Here is a 15,584-nt window from a genome sequence, read left to right as displayed (position 1 = left end):
CATAAAAGAATCAATTCACCTCTCGATTTCTTTCAATATCATAGGATCTGCAAATCATTTTTAAGGGGGGACACTTTAGAAGACAAGTGACTACCGCATAAACATTTTTAGAAAGCTCACACAAAACAAGTCTTTATTCTTTGTCGCAGAAAATAAATACAGGTGCATATTTCATATGCTTTTCTATAAAAGCACTCCTACAAAATCACTTAACTGCATACAACAGTACAACCTTTTTGGCTTTTAAAATGCAAATATTATACAGTCACTTCATTTTATTATCTTTTAAAGCACTTGTAGCAAGCAGCTTTGGAAAAGGAATGCTTAATTTAGAAGCCAAATTCTTGCCTCAAGTGTTTTGTGTTTCTTTTTTTTCCCCCCACTATTTATATAGTGCAACTAACCTAAAAGCAACTAGAATGGTTTTTTGTAAAATGTTTACTCGTCCCCCCCCATCCCTCCCCCCCAAAAAAAATCTGCAAAGAAAAAACAGCTCTTAGAAACTGTTCTACCTTGATACTTAAATCAAGAGAAAACAAAAAGTGGCTCAATAGAAATATTAAGATAAGCATGATGCTTCACAGCTCATTATCTGTTTGCTTCCAGTTTGGCCCGGGTGTTTCTTTAGACTACAACGCATTAATCATCCAGTCCTATATTTCTGAAAAGGTACGACATGGACTCCCCGTTATGGATCCTGCGAATGGCTTCTGAGAGAATCATGCTGATATCCACAGTCTTGATTTTAGGGCACTGGAGTTTCTGTATTTCATGTGGAATCGTGTTTGTAACCACCACCTACAGAAGGAAAAAAATATAGAAAGTCATAACAGCTTCACGCTTTCCACCTCCCATATCAGAACTGCGAATGTCTGTCCTCCGGTCCCCAGGAAGCCACCCTTGCTGATAACAGAACAAGACTTTACATTACTGTCAGGATCCAAATCTTAGGAAGAGCTATGCATTGCTATACTGTGTAGCCATGGATACTAACGGCAACATCCTTCCCTCCTTTCATTCTGACACCTAAGGTCAGAGGAAGGTACAAAAATATCCCCCACACTGAAGGGAAAAGTCTGCTTATTCCGGCAGCCTGTCATCTCCCAGCTCTCCCTGGTTTTCCGCTGCTGTAGTTTAAGGATGCATACGTGCTAATATTCTAGCGTACAATTCAACGGTAAGAAAGCCCAAACCCAGCAACACCCCACCTAAATTCGTAACGCCGGTATATTTTAAGAATCATCAGGAGAAAAATGCTTGTTTAAAAAATAAACAAACCAACTAGACCGTCTGACTAGCCATTCAGAATTCACGCTTACTTCGTCGATCGCGGATTCCTCTATCAGCCTGGGAGCATCTGAAGAGAGCAGGCCATGCGTGGCCATTACAAAGATCTTGTAAGCCCCCCTCTCCTTGAGGGTCTCTGCTGCAGCAAGAAAGCTGTCGACGTCATCTATAATGTCGTCCTGTCAAAACAAGACGGCATTCTCGAGTCAGTGACGGTTCAACACGTTCTCAGACCGACGTGTAGTCTTAAGCTACCTACGGATAACGAACGCGGTGCACCCAGAACGACATCTAATCTTTTTCAAGTGTAACAGTTTACGTCCAATGCAAAATGGACATTTTTGTTGATGCTGTTCTTCTGACACCTGAGCTAGGTGGCAAGCATTAGGGTGGAAAAACAGAGCGTCCAAACCTACAGTAACATCACTCCGTAGTTCACGCAATCAGCTTCAGTAAATGTGCAGACTACTGCCTCATGGTATAAAAAGCACGGTATCAAAAGCCCACCACAAAAGTTCAGTTGCTGACACAGCAAAAATATACTCGATTTTTGTAACTTCAGCATATTTAGTATAATTTATCAAAAGCTACGGAATCTTACTTACCACGATGATAGCTATTCTTCCTCCTACATCGCCAACAACTGTGATGGGTGGTTTTTCCTTGGGAATCAGCACTGATCAATGGCAATTTTTTTTTTATAGAGGTAGAAAAAAAAAAAGGAAGGTTTATACAATTTACTTCAAGTGTGGAAATGTCAGCTTTGCGTGGGTCACCACTGTTTTAGCCAGAAGTGAGGTGACAACTATTCCAACTATCACAGTGTTGCTGGGAAAAGCAGCAAGATTCTCATACCTTTTTTTTTTTTAAGCTTAGTGAAGAAGTATTAACTACACGCATAGAGTGGCATGCAGGCACAACCAGTTCAATCAGCCTACTGAAACCCAAGCTAGGTTTTCATGCGATGAAGTTTTGCTGGCACAGCTACAGGTCACACCCACGTTCAGCAAAGTTCCCTTGTCAAGGCTTATGACATTGATCCGGCTCCACGCAAACCCAGCTCAATTCAGCTCATTAGCTCTGTGTCCCAGAACAAAACTCAAACATTAAAACCTACTGGCAAAAGAGTGTGGCCTCTCTGCCACAGGCTCTTCTGACTAACTGTGGTGGCACAGCTCCTCCCACACAGGGCACAGATCTCGCGTCCAGCCTAGCACTAAAACCATGGACAAAAAGCATCAAATAGTAACCTTTCCCCTTCCTCATGTTCTCATAAAGAATCGCTCCTCTTTGACGGTGCCATCAGCGTCACCCGTCTCCCAAAAGCACAAAAAGCAATAGGTGAACACTCTCACACACAAACTTACTTACTGGGTATCTCTAAACTGGGATGAATAGCAGCTACGTTTTTGGCTGTAGGTGGTGAGTGTCGACCGTCCACCATGTCAGACTCGGCATCTTGAGCTTCGCCGTGAATGACAGCAATTCCCAACCGTAAGCGCTCAGCAAATGACTGTGCCCTGCAGAGAAAGGGTTAAAAAACAGATACATATATATACACACACATATTACAAGAATTTAGATACATACATTGCTAATCCATTTCCACTTCATTTCTAAAATTTCAGAGGAAAAACGGATCGATCCTAAAATTGTAGGAAAATACCTAGAAGAAATCACCTATCCCACAGCATCTTGTTTTCACCAGGCCTGTGAGAGTCAAAATAACCTTGAAAGCATCCACACTGGCCTTGCAAGCATCAGGACAAATGCCGCAAAGTCACGCAAATCTGATTATTCCCTTCTGTTTTGCCCAGCAGTCAAAAAACATTTCCTGGCTTTCAGCATTCTTGAGATCCCATGCTTTAGCTGGTCTCATCTAACAGTCGCCAAGAATAGCCTTGATGTCTGGGTTGCCTATATTTAATTAAATAGGAAAAAATATTCAAATGAAAACAGAAAACAAATATTCATCTATTTATTTTTAGCAAGACGTGGACTAAGTAAGACAATATCCCAGACCTTCTGACACGTAACCTTGGATATCCTACAGAAAAGAAATCAAAATCATTTTGCCTGACAAACTACTCTTGAAATTTAAACAGCTCGGATTTCTACAAACTTACAAAAAGTTCCTTCGCCATGCAGCATTTATTTGACTGAAGTTAGGAATTTATGTAATGAAGTTTAAGGTTAGCTGGATGAGTGTGGAAAGCAGAGAGTCAGGAAAATGGGAAATTCACAGACAGCACTCGTAACCCAGACACGACAAGCAGCAAGTAAAATGCAGCAGTGACATTCGCCCTACCTTACCTTGCACACCCTGGAGCTCAGCACCTAGCCTACACCAGCGACCTGCTCTCCTTGTGGTCAAAGTGAGACCAGCACGTCACTTTGTTCTAACCTTAGTATCTAGGACCTGTGGCCTGAATCACCTCCTTTAACCTTAAGCCTTGTTTCACTATCCAAACAACTCCACCGAGTGATTTGCTCATTGTGATGCTCAGTTAATTAAAAATGGAGAATCTTCTGCCCTGTGGTTGTCATACAGTTATTTTTTTTCAAGAGGTTAAATACAGATAAATTATGATTCCATGCATATTTAAGAGTTATGACTTAGAAGGCGTAATTGTATCAGTGAAACTACAATAATGATTTAAATATGCAATATTATATTGAATAAAGTTCAAAACAACAGTAAAATGATTTATTCATTTTCCAATAAGCTCAGAAGCTCCACCAAGAGTAAGTTCTCCTTCACAAGCGGACATTCATCTGTGAAGCGCTGTCCTTAATTAGGCTGAAGCGTTCAACCACCCTTGTCCAAACACAATGCGCCTCCCTCAGACTCCTCTGAAATGCTCACATGCACACGTGAAGCTGCTGTACAAACACAGCTCTGGGATCCTCTCCTGCAAAAGTCTCCTTTCCTACACATGTGCAACTTAAGTGAGGTCATTTGCTGGCATACAGAGTTACTTGACAAGCATGAGAATGCTTCAGCAAATGCCTGCCTACACCCGAGAGGCAATACTGACACCAAATAAAGGAGACAAAGACAAGCAAATGTAAAGTAATTGGCCAAAAGAGAAAAAAATCACATAAGTACCACCATTGCAAAACAAAGATGACAAGTTGTTCCCCTCACTGTACTTCTACAAAGTAAAGCATTTTTGATTTACTATATAAAACAATGTTTGTTTGTTTTTACAAAGAATATCATGACTCCTTGGCATCAAAGACTAGGTAGCTTCTCAGCAATTTATTAGTTTGTCACCACAGCAAATAAATTACCTCTTAAATCATCATCCAACTCTTTACCACCTTCTCAGAGTGGTATAATTCTATAGATCGGGTATAGTGAACCAAAAAGCTACAGGAATTAAGAACAATTGTTTGGCCAACAAGAACTTCACAAGGAAAACAGTCTCAACCATCAAACCCTGTTCCACCATGCTAGACGGTAAGTCATCCGCATTTAGGATCTGATCAACCACGTGCTAAGCTGTTTGCTAAGCAATTACTCTGGATTAGTGGTGTACCACTTCTAGTGATTTTTCATCATTCACAGTAGGAAATTCATAATGTAAATGTACACAAGTATTATATCATATAATTAAATAGCTTCTTTATCATAAGCGCTGCACTGATTTACCACATCAGCTTGTTTTTTTAACCTCTGCTTAGATTTATTATGATTTTGTGACGATGTAAAAACTGCACATCTGAAACTGTAAGTGGCAGGGGGTTGCAGGCTGCATCTTTTAGTTGTTGAATATCTGTCCTTCACTTGACCCTAAGAACAAAATCAGGATAGAGATTTCCTGCTCTAACACAAGAGAGCAGATCGTACCCACCTCTTTGCAGACGCAGGTGATTTGGCCACAATTACAGCATTCCTGTAGTCTGGTATCTGTAGTAAATAACAGATAGCAATGTCTACTTCATATCTTCAGACAAATTTCAACTCAGTAAGAATCAGAACTTCATTTTGCCAAAAGAATTTTAAGCATTTAATATTGCACCTAACGTAAGAAAGCAATCTCAAGAATCCATGGTACATATTGAGAGTTCACATCTCCGTAAATCCAGATATTAAGCAAATTCAGATTTTAGCTTAAAGTTGTACCTTTCACAAACACCACGTTATACACAGATCACACAAAAGTAACTGCCTTAGAAGGACGTATGGGCTACACAGGCAAGTATTAAAAACAGGAAACCATCAAAACTAAAGTTTCCTGTTTGACTTAAATTGTCTTGTGCATGCACACAGCAGTCTTGAATCACTTGAAAATGCTGCATTTAATCCATTTCCTCATTTCAGGGTTGTTTTTCAGAGTTAAAAAAAAAAAAAAAAGGCCTCTCCACCACATCATATGACTCCTTATAGGGACCACTAAAAGGAATAAAAATTCTACATTCACTGCACCCATACAGGAGCCACGGGCTGTCACTCCACTGCTGGCACTTCCAGGCCTTCCACCAGCAGCCTGGGCTCACTTCAGTATCTCACTGCAGCCCCTTCCTTGCAAACTCAGCGTTTTCCCTCACTGTGCTGCCCTGGGACAATCTGTGCCAGAGCGCAGCACACACAGAACCTGTCTGGTCTTGCAGCAGTTGTCATAACAATAACGCAGAGCCACTCGCCGCTGTCGTAGCAAATCCTGCAGAGCACATCCAATCTGTGGGGAACCCCAGTATTGCAGGCCTGAAGCCTCTTAGCTAAAGATCTGAGAACCGATCTGTTAGAGCTGTCACCTGATGAATTTGGAGGGACAGGACCCCGACACGGAGCTCACAATCTTGCTGCCAGATGTCAAATAGCAGCTCCAAAACACAGAAATACTTGTTTTTTCCAACTACAAGCAAGGTAAGTTATTCCACAGCCTCATCCTCACACACCATACTTGCTGAGTGTTTCCAAAAGCACTGTATCTGGAAGAATTTTTTCCCATGCTGATTTAAGTTCTGAATTTTGGCACGGGCCTAACCAATTGAAAATGAGAGCTTTTCAGAGGACGAGTTAGGCAGCATTAATAATCCGCAGTGCTACCAACTCCACCTACAATACTGGGAATTCAGCATGTTCTGTCCTTTACAAATGCTTAAACAACAGGCTATGAAGATTAACATGATGGAAGGTATGGACAAGGCAGGGCCTGTCATTTGACATAATAAAGGCTTTGATCTTGTTCAGACATCATTGCCTCATTTTTCCCCTGCCAAATTATCAAATTTGTTCGAAATGAAGTCAGAAAGCCAGAAATGTCATCCGAGAGACAGCAAGACATCAACAGCTCCCAGTAACAAAGAGCTATGTCACTCCGAGATTAACGAGTCACTCTGAGCTTAACATGTACACATAAGGAAGATAGAAGACACTAATTATAAATATTTGCTAGGCATACAAAGGAAAACCACCAACTTATCCGTATACAAATGAGTTTCACTGATTGGACTGACTTCATCCCAGAACATCAAATAACTCCCTTCACACCTACACATAATTTTCTGACAGGGAACGACTGTACGGCCTCATCCTCTCAACTTCCAGCTAAACGCTTTGTAAGTGACCTCCGTTCTTATCAAGCCGGACTCTATTTCATGCTATTCAACATATCCCATCACAACCCCCCCTTGAAACATTTTTCATGCTTTGGCATTCGCAGCGCAGGATCTGCAGCAAGCTGCTGTCACCGGGAGCTTGAGATGAATACTAAATTCTTCCGGAGCAGCACGGGATGAATCTTTCACAAAAGGAATACTACACATCACTTGGCTAGTGAAGTACTTGCCAGCATAGATCAGGTAGGTTCTGTCAGCTTTTGTTTTAGTAAATCATCTCATGATTTCATTCCTCAAGCAGAGGAATGAAGAAATTAAAAACTGGAAGGATCTTTTAAGTCCTCTCTACACGTACGTCAGCAGAGCTCTGTGAGCACTCATTTGTTAGAAAGCACCAGGAGTACCAGACTCAAAGCTGCAGCAATTCTTCGTAGAACACTAAGACTTCGGGTATCAAGATGTGCTTAAAAACTAAACTAGGAACATGACCTTGTTACCTACCATAGTCCACAGGTTCAAGTAACATACAAAAGCACAACTTGTCTTCAGTCTACATATCTCGTTTTCCACTTTTTTTTTTTTTTTAAACTTCTGTATTGATTACAACACACAATACTTCTGTTTTGGTGCACAAGATGAATGACTGTGGCAAAGCCAGAGCCAGGAATTTTGTTCTACCATCTTCCTCTTTGTCAGACAAACAAATCACCAAACCAATTGTAATGATACATTCAAATGGTAACTGATTCCCCAACAAAATTTTAGAAGTATCATAAAAAATCCTGGTTTTTTCCTTCTTTTTTCAAACTAAGGCACTTATCTCTCTTTACAAAAAAAAAAATACTTGAGTTCAAAAGTAAGAGCAAACTATACATTTTCTTCTCACCAGGAGGGAAAAATTTGCTTTCTTCCAAATGATGATTAGGCAGACATAATCCACATCTAACACCTACAATTACCAACTGCACAATTTGTCCACATGAATCTACCAGTAGCACTTCTCAAAGCACTTTATAAAAGTAATATCCATTTCAAAGATGGAGAAATGGCTGCACAGAACATCAGAAGTTAAGCTCCCTCAAGTCAAGACATGCTGAACAAACAGCAGGTGGAGATTTCCCCACAACAGAAGTCATCTGTTCTTATTTTCAGATTAGGATGGATAGGCTCTCATCGTTTACAAGTCAGCCTACAAAATATTTTCATAATGCTATATAAATTACACCTACACCAGCATTCCATCCTGTAAATAGCAAGGATATTGGAAACAGGAAAGGAAGAGGATATTCAGAATAGAAAAATGCTCTTTTATATACACGTATTAATTAGGAGAATATGTATAAGACGGCAGAACAGCATCCTTACATGGAAAATAAAATACCAGTTCTTCATGAAAAGGAAAATCAGGCCTCTCTGGGAAGGAAAAGAACCAACCACACCACTTCCTGCCCCAACACGACCCTCCCCCACTTTAAAATTCTGTTTGAATCGTTAATCTTCTCACAGGAATTTGTTTCACAAGCCTTGAGACATGACAAAAAATAATTAAAACAGTGTAAAAGTAGGCCTTCCTCACCTCTTCTTGGATGTACTGCAGTAAAAATGGAGATGCTCTCAAGTTATCAACTGGAATATTGAAGAAGCCCTGTATCTCCTTCTGATGTAAATCCATGGTAATGAGATGAGTTAGTCCTTAAAAAAAGACGCATGAAGAAGCACATCAAGAAAAGCAAGCAATAACAGACACACTTTATTTCTAATAAGTTTAATAACTTTGTTCAGAACAAACTTTCTAAGCTACATTAAAACAAGAACATTATGCTACACGCTTTCAGTAATCCTAGTAACTATGCGCCTTTTAAATACACAAGGGTTATCCTGCTTCCCAAGTGCTGCTGTGTCTTCGACAAGCACCTCACAACGCTCCACATAACTGAACCAGTAGTGCCACACTGAGGCAGGTATGCTCCTTCTCCGTTTACACCCGACAACGTGGAACCACGACCAAGATAAATGGTCCTCTACCACCTAGTGGGACCCTAACACAGCAAACACTGGAGTTCTGAACTCCTCAGAAAGGGGCCCAAACTCTAATCGTTGCCACATTTCTTCTCTCACAATAAGACCCAGATCGCAGTGTTCCTCTTCCCAGGGAAAGGAAGCAAAGGAAAAGAAGCAGGAAATAAAGTGTCTTAATGGCTGAAAACGAATAAATGCATTCTCCCACCTCAATGCATTCTCCCACCTCAACTCAAATGTAAAGGACAAACAAAGTAGTCAACAGGTAAGACAGACAGACTAGAAATGACAAGGTACAACTGCTCAAAAATGTTAGAAAGGCCAAGAACAGCATTATGAGGGAGGGATAGCACAGCCCAAAGCAGCAGACTCATCTCGCCAGTACAGCAGGATGTAATGTAAAATGGATGTTGCGAAATTTATTTATTTTTAAATGAACTCACCATCTAGAAATACCTCTAGTTATATTCTATGCGTATTTTAAACTTACTAAAAATAACTGCAAAGTTTTTCAACAAAGTCCCACCTTGTGCACAGACCCCTTTGGATCTGAGCGCTGCCCGTGGGATCCCCCATTTCCTTGATTATTTCAGAACAACCTGCATTCTTACCAGCCTTGCACATCATTGAAGCCAGTAATTTAGAGACAATGGAGCCCCTTTTCCTCATCTTGCACTGCTTGCTGTATGGGAAGTAAGGAATCACTCCAATAATGCTTTTGGCACAGGATGTTTTACAAGCGTACACCATGATCAGGAGTTCCATGATCGTAGTATTCACATCCCTGGAATGAGAAGCGTCTAGTTCTGTATTCATGCATAAAAATCCTGCAGCTGAATTCAACACAATATCTACATCCATTACTTCACTGTATTAGAGTGAGGGAGATCTTCATTGCAAATCCAGCTGCACACCTAAGGATGTAAGCGCCCTGTACCCAGCATTTTTATTCTTTACTAGAATTACATTTCATTATTATTTTCACTTTTTTTTGGTCAATTCAGCACTTTTCAGCATACTCCATTTTCAGGCTTTTGGTAATACAGCATGTTGCTGCGACAAACTACACCATAATTTAATCTCCAACATCTATTTCTATTGCTCACAAAGCAAAATAGATGTATTTTTCAGTATCAATAACCTTTAAAAAAAAATCAGATTTACAACATACTTCTCTTTTGTTCAAGCCAACAGCAGGCTAAATATTTACTAACTGCCATCTATTTTCTGATCTAAACAAGAAGACTGAGAGGGTATCTATGGATGAGAACCAGTCATCAACTACAAGACCTACTATTTCCGGTGCCATTAGAAATCAAAAAAAGTCTTTGCATTTTTAAAGTTCTTTTCACAAAAACAACAAAACTGTTTTCTGAATCACAGGACACATTGCCTAGGAAATGCTCCTCCTACATTTAGAGCTTTCTGATGGTGCTGGAGCCATGGTAGCTGAAAAGGGAGGAATTTAAAGAGAATGTCATGAGCAAAAGAATGCACTTAGCGAAAGAACACAGAAACCATGGGGAAAGTTTCATTGACATTTTCATTGAAAATGAAAATAGAAGTTAGCTTACACTGAAGTCTTCTTTGTGCATGTACCAAAACAAAAAAAAAAGCACACAAAGAGAAGCCTCTGTAATTAATCTAAGCTTATTATACTGTGTCACATACATAATATGCAAAGAAAAGTTAGAACAGAAGCATTCCTATGGACAGTCCACATCAAAATGCTAGTACAGCGCCTCTCAACAACTACTCACTTTGAAACCGTCTGGATGATGAATACATCCTTCCCTCTCACAGACTCCTGGATCTGCACTCGTGTTTCTGTCAAGAGAAATAGGTAAGATGCGCAGGAGCAAGATGCAACGGAATCAAGAAAGGGGCAGTGATAAAGGCAGACTGTAGTTAGGTTAAGTTTCCAGTTTTGCCCATGAAATGCTCACCTCTGTTTGGCTCTTGATAAACCTGAACCTTCCCCATCTCAACCCCTAATCGCCTGCAGGAGAAGAAAAATTAAAACCAGAAGTCAGTAAGTGAAAATGAAGGGCTAAATGAATGAAAAGCCCATTAAAGAGCAAAACCATTAAAGCAGTTGTGATAGTTACTGAAAATGCCATATTTGAGGAGAAAAACGGGAAAAGAAAACCCCAAACACTAAAACCAGTTACTATGGCAGAAATCTCTTAACACAACTGCACCGGTGGTTAAGCTAAATTCATTTTTACGTCAAGCTCCAAAGGACAACCAAAGGAATAAAAAATATTGCTTATTAAATTATGTATCAATTTCTCATGTGTATATATATTTACATGCATTATACATGTTGCACTCTCTCTGTATCTATGTAGACAGATGACAACAAACATTCACAATGCTTAAGAGTCCACTTTTAAAGCATCCTTTTCCATAGATCAATGTCAGTCTGGAGGGAATAGGAAATCTTAGTGTCTGCTGCACTTATTCCACTCCAATATTAGCACAGCCCATCACCACTAAAAAAAGTAGAAAAGAATATAATGCCCAAATCATTCCGAGGCATGATGCCTTTCTGTATCTAACTTTGGGTGCGTAAGCCTCAGGAACAACCCCCACAGCACAAAGTACTTCTGCACTGTGCATCCTAATACTGTTACAAGAGCAAGGAAAAAAATTACTTAAGTCATACAAGCTCTTCTGAAGCTATTCATGTACTTAAAGCTAATCAAATGTCCCCAGCTAAAACACAGTGAGGACAGATCTAGCTTTGCTCCCACGAAAACTGTTACAAGGAGGTTGAGAACATGCTGGAAACTCGTGCCATGAGTATTTGACACTACCCGAACATTAGTTTTCCCGCATTCTCAAAAACATACTACAGACAATCACAGCCTGTCACTGAGCACCTTAATCACAAGTTACTTTCTTTGTTATCGACCTGTTGAAATAGGCTGTGCAATGCCGTACACCAGATGCTCATCCCAGCTGTGACAGCTTTCCCGTGTAACTACCATAAAACAGAGAAATCAGTCTTCACTAAAAAAAGTCCCATTACAACGGCACCAAGATCCTAAGCTGCCCTGGAGGCAGATTTTACTTACTCCGCAATCCTCTTCGATAGTTCCATGCATGATGAATTGGAATTAGCTGAAAACAGCACCAGTCCTCCCTTCGTTATATTCATGTTGGCCCCAATTTCAGTTGATGGCACACAAAACATCAAACCTAAGTTGTCTTCCCGCTCCTAGAAGACTGGAAGAGAGCAAAGGCCTGGTAAAGCCACAGCTTTAAAAATCAAAAATGAACAAGTTTTCTCTGTTTAGACAGCGAAGGATTTCTCATAATCCTGTATTCTCCATCATTCTTACTATTTACCAACATTTTAACAGCACCACCAAGATATCCTTGTAATGGTCTGTGACCCACAAGCTACAATGTTTACAGATCTGGCTCAGCACACCAGCAATGTGGCACAAAGAACGGACTTGTGCCTCTCTTTCTTCCTTCTCCTGTCCCCAGGCTTTACACACCCACCAGCAAAATGCTTCAGTACAGGTCTCCAAAGGATCTCCCCTAGACAGCATCTTAACAGTTGGTTATTTATTTATTTGCTTATTAAATGCTCTCCTCATGCTATCATCTATCAGCACGGATTCTCTTCTCCAGTACACTTTCTAGAACTGAGCAATGCTGACTTTCAAAATCACAAAGCCAGTCAGAGGCAGAACTGAGCCAAGAGAGCCCTTAGGTCCTAGCTCTCTGCTAAATTGACTAGAGGAGTCTATTTCCATAGCTGTGCATCTTTCCACCTCTTTTCAATAAATTATAAACTTACAAATAAGGATGAAAGGTAAGGAAGAGCTCAATAAAGCTGGTAGCTGTAAATAACGACCTCTTGCACAAGGCATCCACTTGATGAAGCAGCTGTTGTCATTCTTTGATACTAATATTTCTCCTGTGAAGACAGGAGAAGAACATCAAGAGGAAATTCATACATTTTCCACCAAAATAAACACCACTAATTGATGGGATTCCATCTTCACACTTTTTATTCTTTTTTGAAACACCACATTTTCATGCCCTACTCTAATATAACATTTTTATTTATTCTAATATAACATTTCGTTCAAATACAAGAAACAGTCATGTTTACCAGCAGCCAAAGAAGTCCTAAGCTACAGCACCTCTCTTGTGTACGAATAGTTCATTTGTATAGCATTTTAGCATTAAGTAGGGGGCTGAAAATATCAAATAGGAGCTGTGTAATTCAAAACAAAGTAAATGGGAGTTCAGATAAATCAGTAAGTGCCCTGGCAAACATCTCCCTGTGGAGAAACCTAATTCTTCAAGCCACCCGTAGCTGTTCTAAAAAACTGAAGGCTTATCAACTATCAAGTGCTCCCAAACAGCATCTAAAAAAAAGTTTTCATACTCAGGGGCACAGCTGGCTAGCTCTATTAAAAAAACTACCCCAGCCCACCTTTGCAACCTGGAGTACTCTTGCTTGGTTTGGCCTAGTCCCAGCAGCGTACCCCATTCATCCTCCGTCAGGAGCCAGAACTTCCTAACGCCAGCCCCTTCATGAAGAGGCCATGCTAGGCTCAGCTGCTGTCAACGAAAACCTGCCCTTCGCCAAAACTTCCCAAACGTGCAGAAAGCACACAAACGGGGACAACCTCAGCAACGGAATTTGAATGCCCAGTTGCTGATTCCAGTAGGATCCCTATACCTGGCTTCCTGGTACACCCTTACCTTGTGTGTGTGTATGTGTATATATATATATATATATATATACCTTACCCTGGTATACCCCAAGCCCATATCCTATAACATTAAAGGAAAACCCTATCCCTTTCTGCCTGTACTTTCAGACATTTGGGAAAAGAAAAAATAAATAAACCAACACCCAAATCCTAAAAGGCAGTGGTTACAGACGTCCAATCCAAAGCTTACTTACATCCCTCCCAAACTAGGCTCCCCACAATTTAAGGGAAAATAAAAATCAATTTCCATTTCCTAGCTCATGTTTCTTCCTTCGTTCCGCTACACACTTAATCTCCACAGCTCCCAGGTGGCCTGCCAAGCATTCATAATGGCGTTAAAGACATCTTAAAGCCAACAAAGTGGGCACGTACTAGAAACGCTTTTAGGTTTTGGAACATCACCTGGAAGTACCCTTCCCGTATGATCAGATGGCAACAACGTATAAACAGCTTTCAAATAGCACTGGAAATATTTACATGGTGTTTTTTTATGACGATTTTTTTCTAGTTATGTTACCTCCTTTCTGCATGGATTAGGAAAATGAGGGGAATTAAGGAATGTGCTGAAAGACGAGTTGTTTCCTGTTCATCACTCAGGATGTATTTTACTCCACAATATGATGCTGACATCCACAAGCAACACCGAAGATGGTTTTTCTCATAACCATAGGCCAAGGAGTTTCCTTGTGGATGTACTTCAGCAGCAACAAGTGGGCTACACAGTGTGTGAGGCAGGGAGAAGTCCTGTCTGTAGAGTAACACTGATGTATCAAACTTTAGAAGGGTACTGGGATGACAGCACGCTCACAAGAACTTTATTAGGTGTGTGAAGACATGAATCCACAAATATACGTGGGACCACAAACCTCTCTGGCTTGAGGCGGGCAGGTCTTCCAAGCCAGCGCGGACTGGAAGAGAACGCACGCATCACAATGCAGGCACTGCCCACGAATTCCTACCTTTTCTTTCGGGCTGCACACAGCTACACAAACACGTGATGATGGAAACAATTACAGGAGTGGATGTCCACAAGCCCTATTCCCACCTGCTTCACCTCCACGGGCTTTTACACCTCCACAAAGTGAGTGTGCGCGCACGAACAGCCACGGAGGCAGCGATAACTGCCTGGGACCACCACAGCACCGCTCCTGTGATCCCCAAGGGCTGGGGGCAGACCAGACCCCCCCCCCCCCACTCCCCACGAGGGGATGCGATTTACCCCAGCCCCATAAATAGGGCTGGGTCCCCCTGGGCTAAACGGCAAGAGGGTCGCCCCTTCAGCCCCACACCTCCCTGTGTCCCCCAGCTGCTCCTGGGGGGCTGCGCACCCCCAGCCCCTCCTGCACCTGAGGATCCCCTCCCCTCCCTCAGGGGGTCTGGGGGCACCCCCGCTGCTCCCCTTTCACCTGAGGGAGCGAGGAGCCCCCGGCTGCCCTGGAGAGGGGAAAAGAAGCCGCCCTTGAGGGGGGCTCCCTCCCTCAGAGCCCCCTGAGGCGAGGCCCTCGCAGCCCCTTCCTCAGGCGGCGGACCCCGTGTGAGGAAAGCGGGGGGGGGGGGCGCTGTGGAAGGGGGCACCCTGCCCTCACGCAGCCGGCTGAAGCGAGGCTGAGCGGGCTGGAGAGGCCCCTTCGGTGAATGCCTTACCTGCCGGCTCCGGCCCCCCGGCCCCGGGAGAAGCGGCCCGGCCGGAGGGGTCGGGGAGAGGCGGAGGCAGCGGCGGAGCTCGGCCCCTCCGGTTGTGCCGCTCGCAAGATGGCGGCGCCGCGCGGGGGGGGGCGGGAGGAAGGGGGGGGAGCGCGAGGGGCGGGCGCGAGGCGACGCCCTCACCTCCCCCCCCCCATCCCCCGCCGCCTTTCCCGCCAAGGCCTCGCGCCGCGGCTGAGGGGAGCCCCCGCCGCCGCCATCTTGGCCCCGCGATGCTGACGGGGGGGGTGTTTTGGGGTTCCCGTTACCAAAGCTGCGTTTTGT

General features: G+C 42.5%; 1 protein-coding gene across 1 annotated transcript; it reads right to left on the bottom strand.

Moving 5' to 3' along the window:
- Positions 1-104: 104 nt before the first annotated feature.
- PRPSAP2 (phosphoribosyl pyrophosphate synthetase associated protein 2) lies at positions 105-15,412 on the bottom strand. Its single transcript, XM_080556066.1, has 12 exons — positions 15,261-15,412; positions 12,689-12,808; positions 11,955-12,105; positions 10,821-10,873; positions 10,635-10,701; positions 9,486-9,658; positions 8,432-8,547; positions 5,145-5,200; positions 2,659-2,807; positions 1,893-1,963; positions 1,320-1,466; positions 105-798 (listed from the first exon to the last, which is right to left on the bottom strand). Exons 3-12 carry the CDS (start codon positions 12,071-12,073, stop codon positions 640-642), a joined length of 1,110 nt encoding a protein of 369 aa, XP_080412192.1. The 5' UTR covers positions 12,074-12,105; positions 12,689-12,808; positions 15,261-15,412; the 3' UTR covers positions 105-639.
- Positions 15,413-15,584: the final 172 nt, after the last annotated feature.

This window comes from Anser brachyrhynchus (genome assembly GCF_964034855.1).
Source record: "Anser brachyrhynchus genome assembly, chromosome: 15".
Classification (NCBI taxonomy): domain Eukaryota; kingdom Metazoa; phylum Chordata; class Aves; order Anseriformes; family Anatidae; genus Anser; species Anser brachyrhynchus.
This window is presented reverse-complemented; position numbering and strand designations above follow the sequence as displayed.

Excerpts from the sequence above, each read along its gene's own strand:
- PRPSAP2 (XM_080556066.1), bottom strand. The coding sequence starts at position 12,073 with ATGTTTTGTGTGCCATCAACTGAAATTGGGGCCAACATGAATATAACG. Across the intron at positions 2,808-5,144 it reads TCACCTGCGTCTGCAAAGAG|GGCACAGTCATTTGCTGAGC; the intron begins GTGGGTACGATC and ends CTTTCTCTGCAG. Across the intron at positions 1,964-2,658 it reads TCCCAGTTTAGAGATACCCA|TGCTGATTCCCAAGGAAAAA; the intron begins GTAAGTAAGTTT and ends GCCATTGATCAG.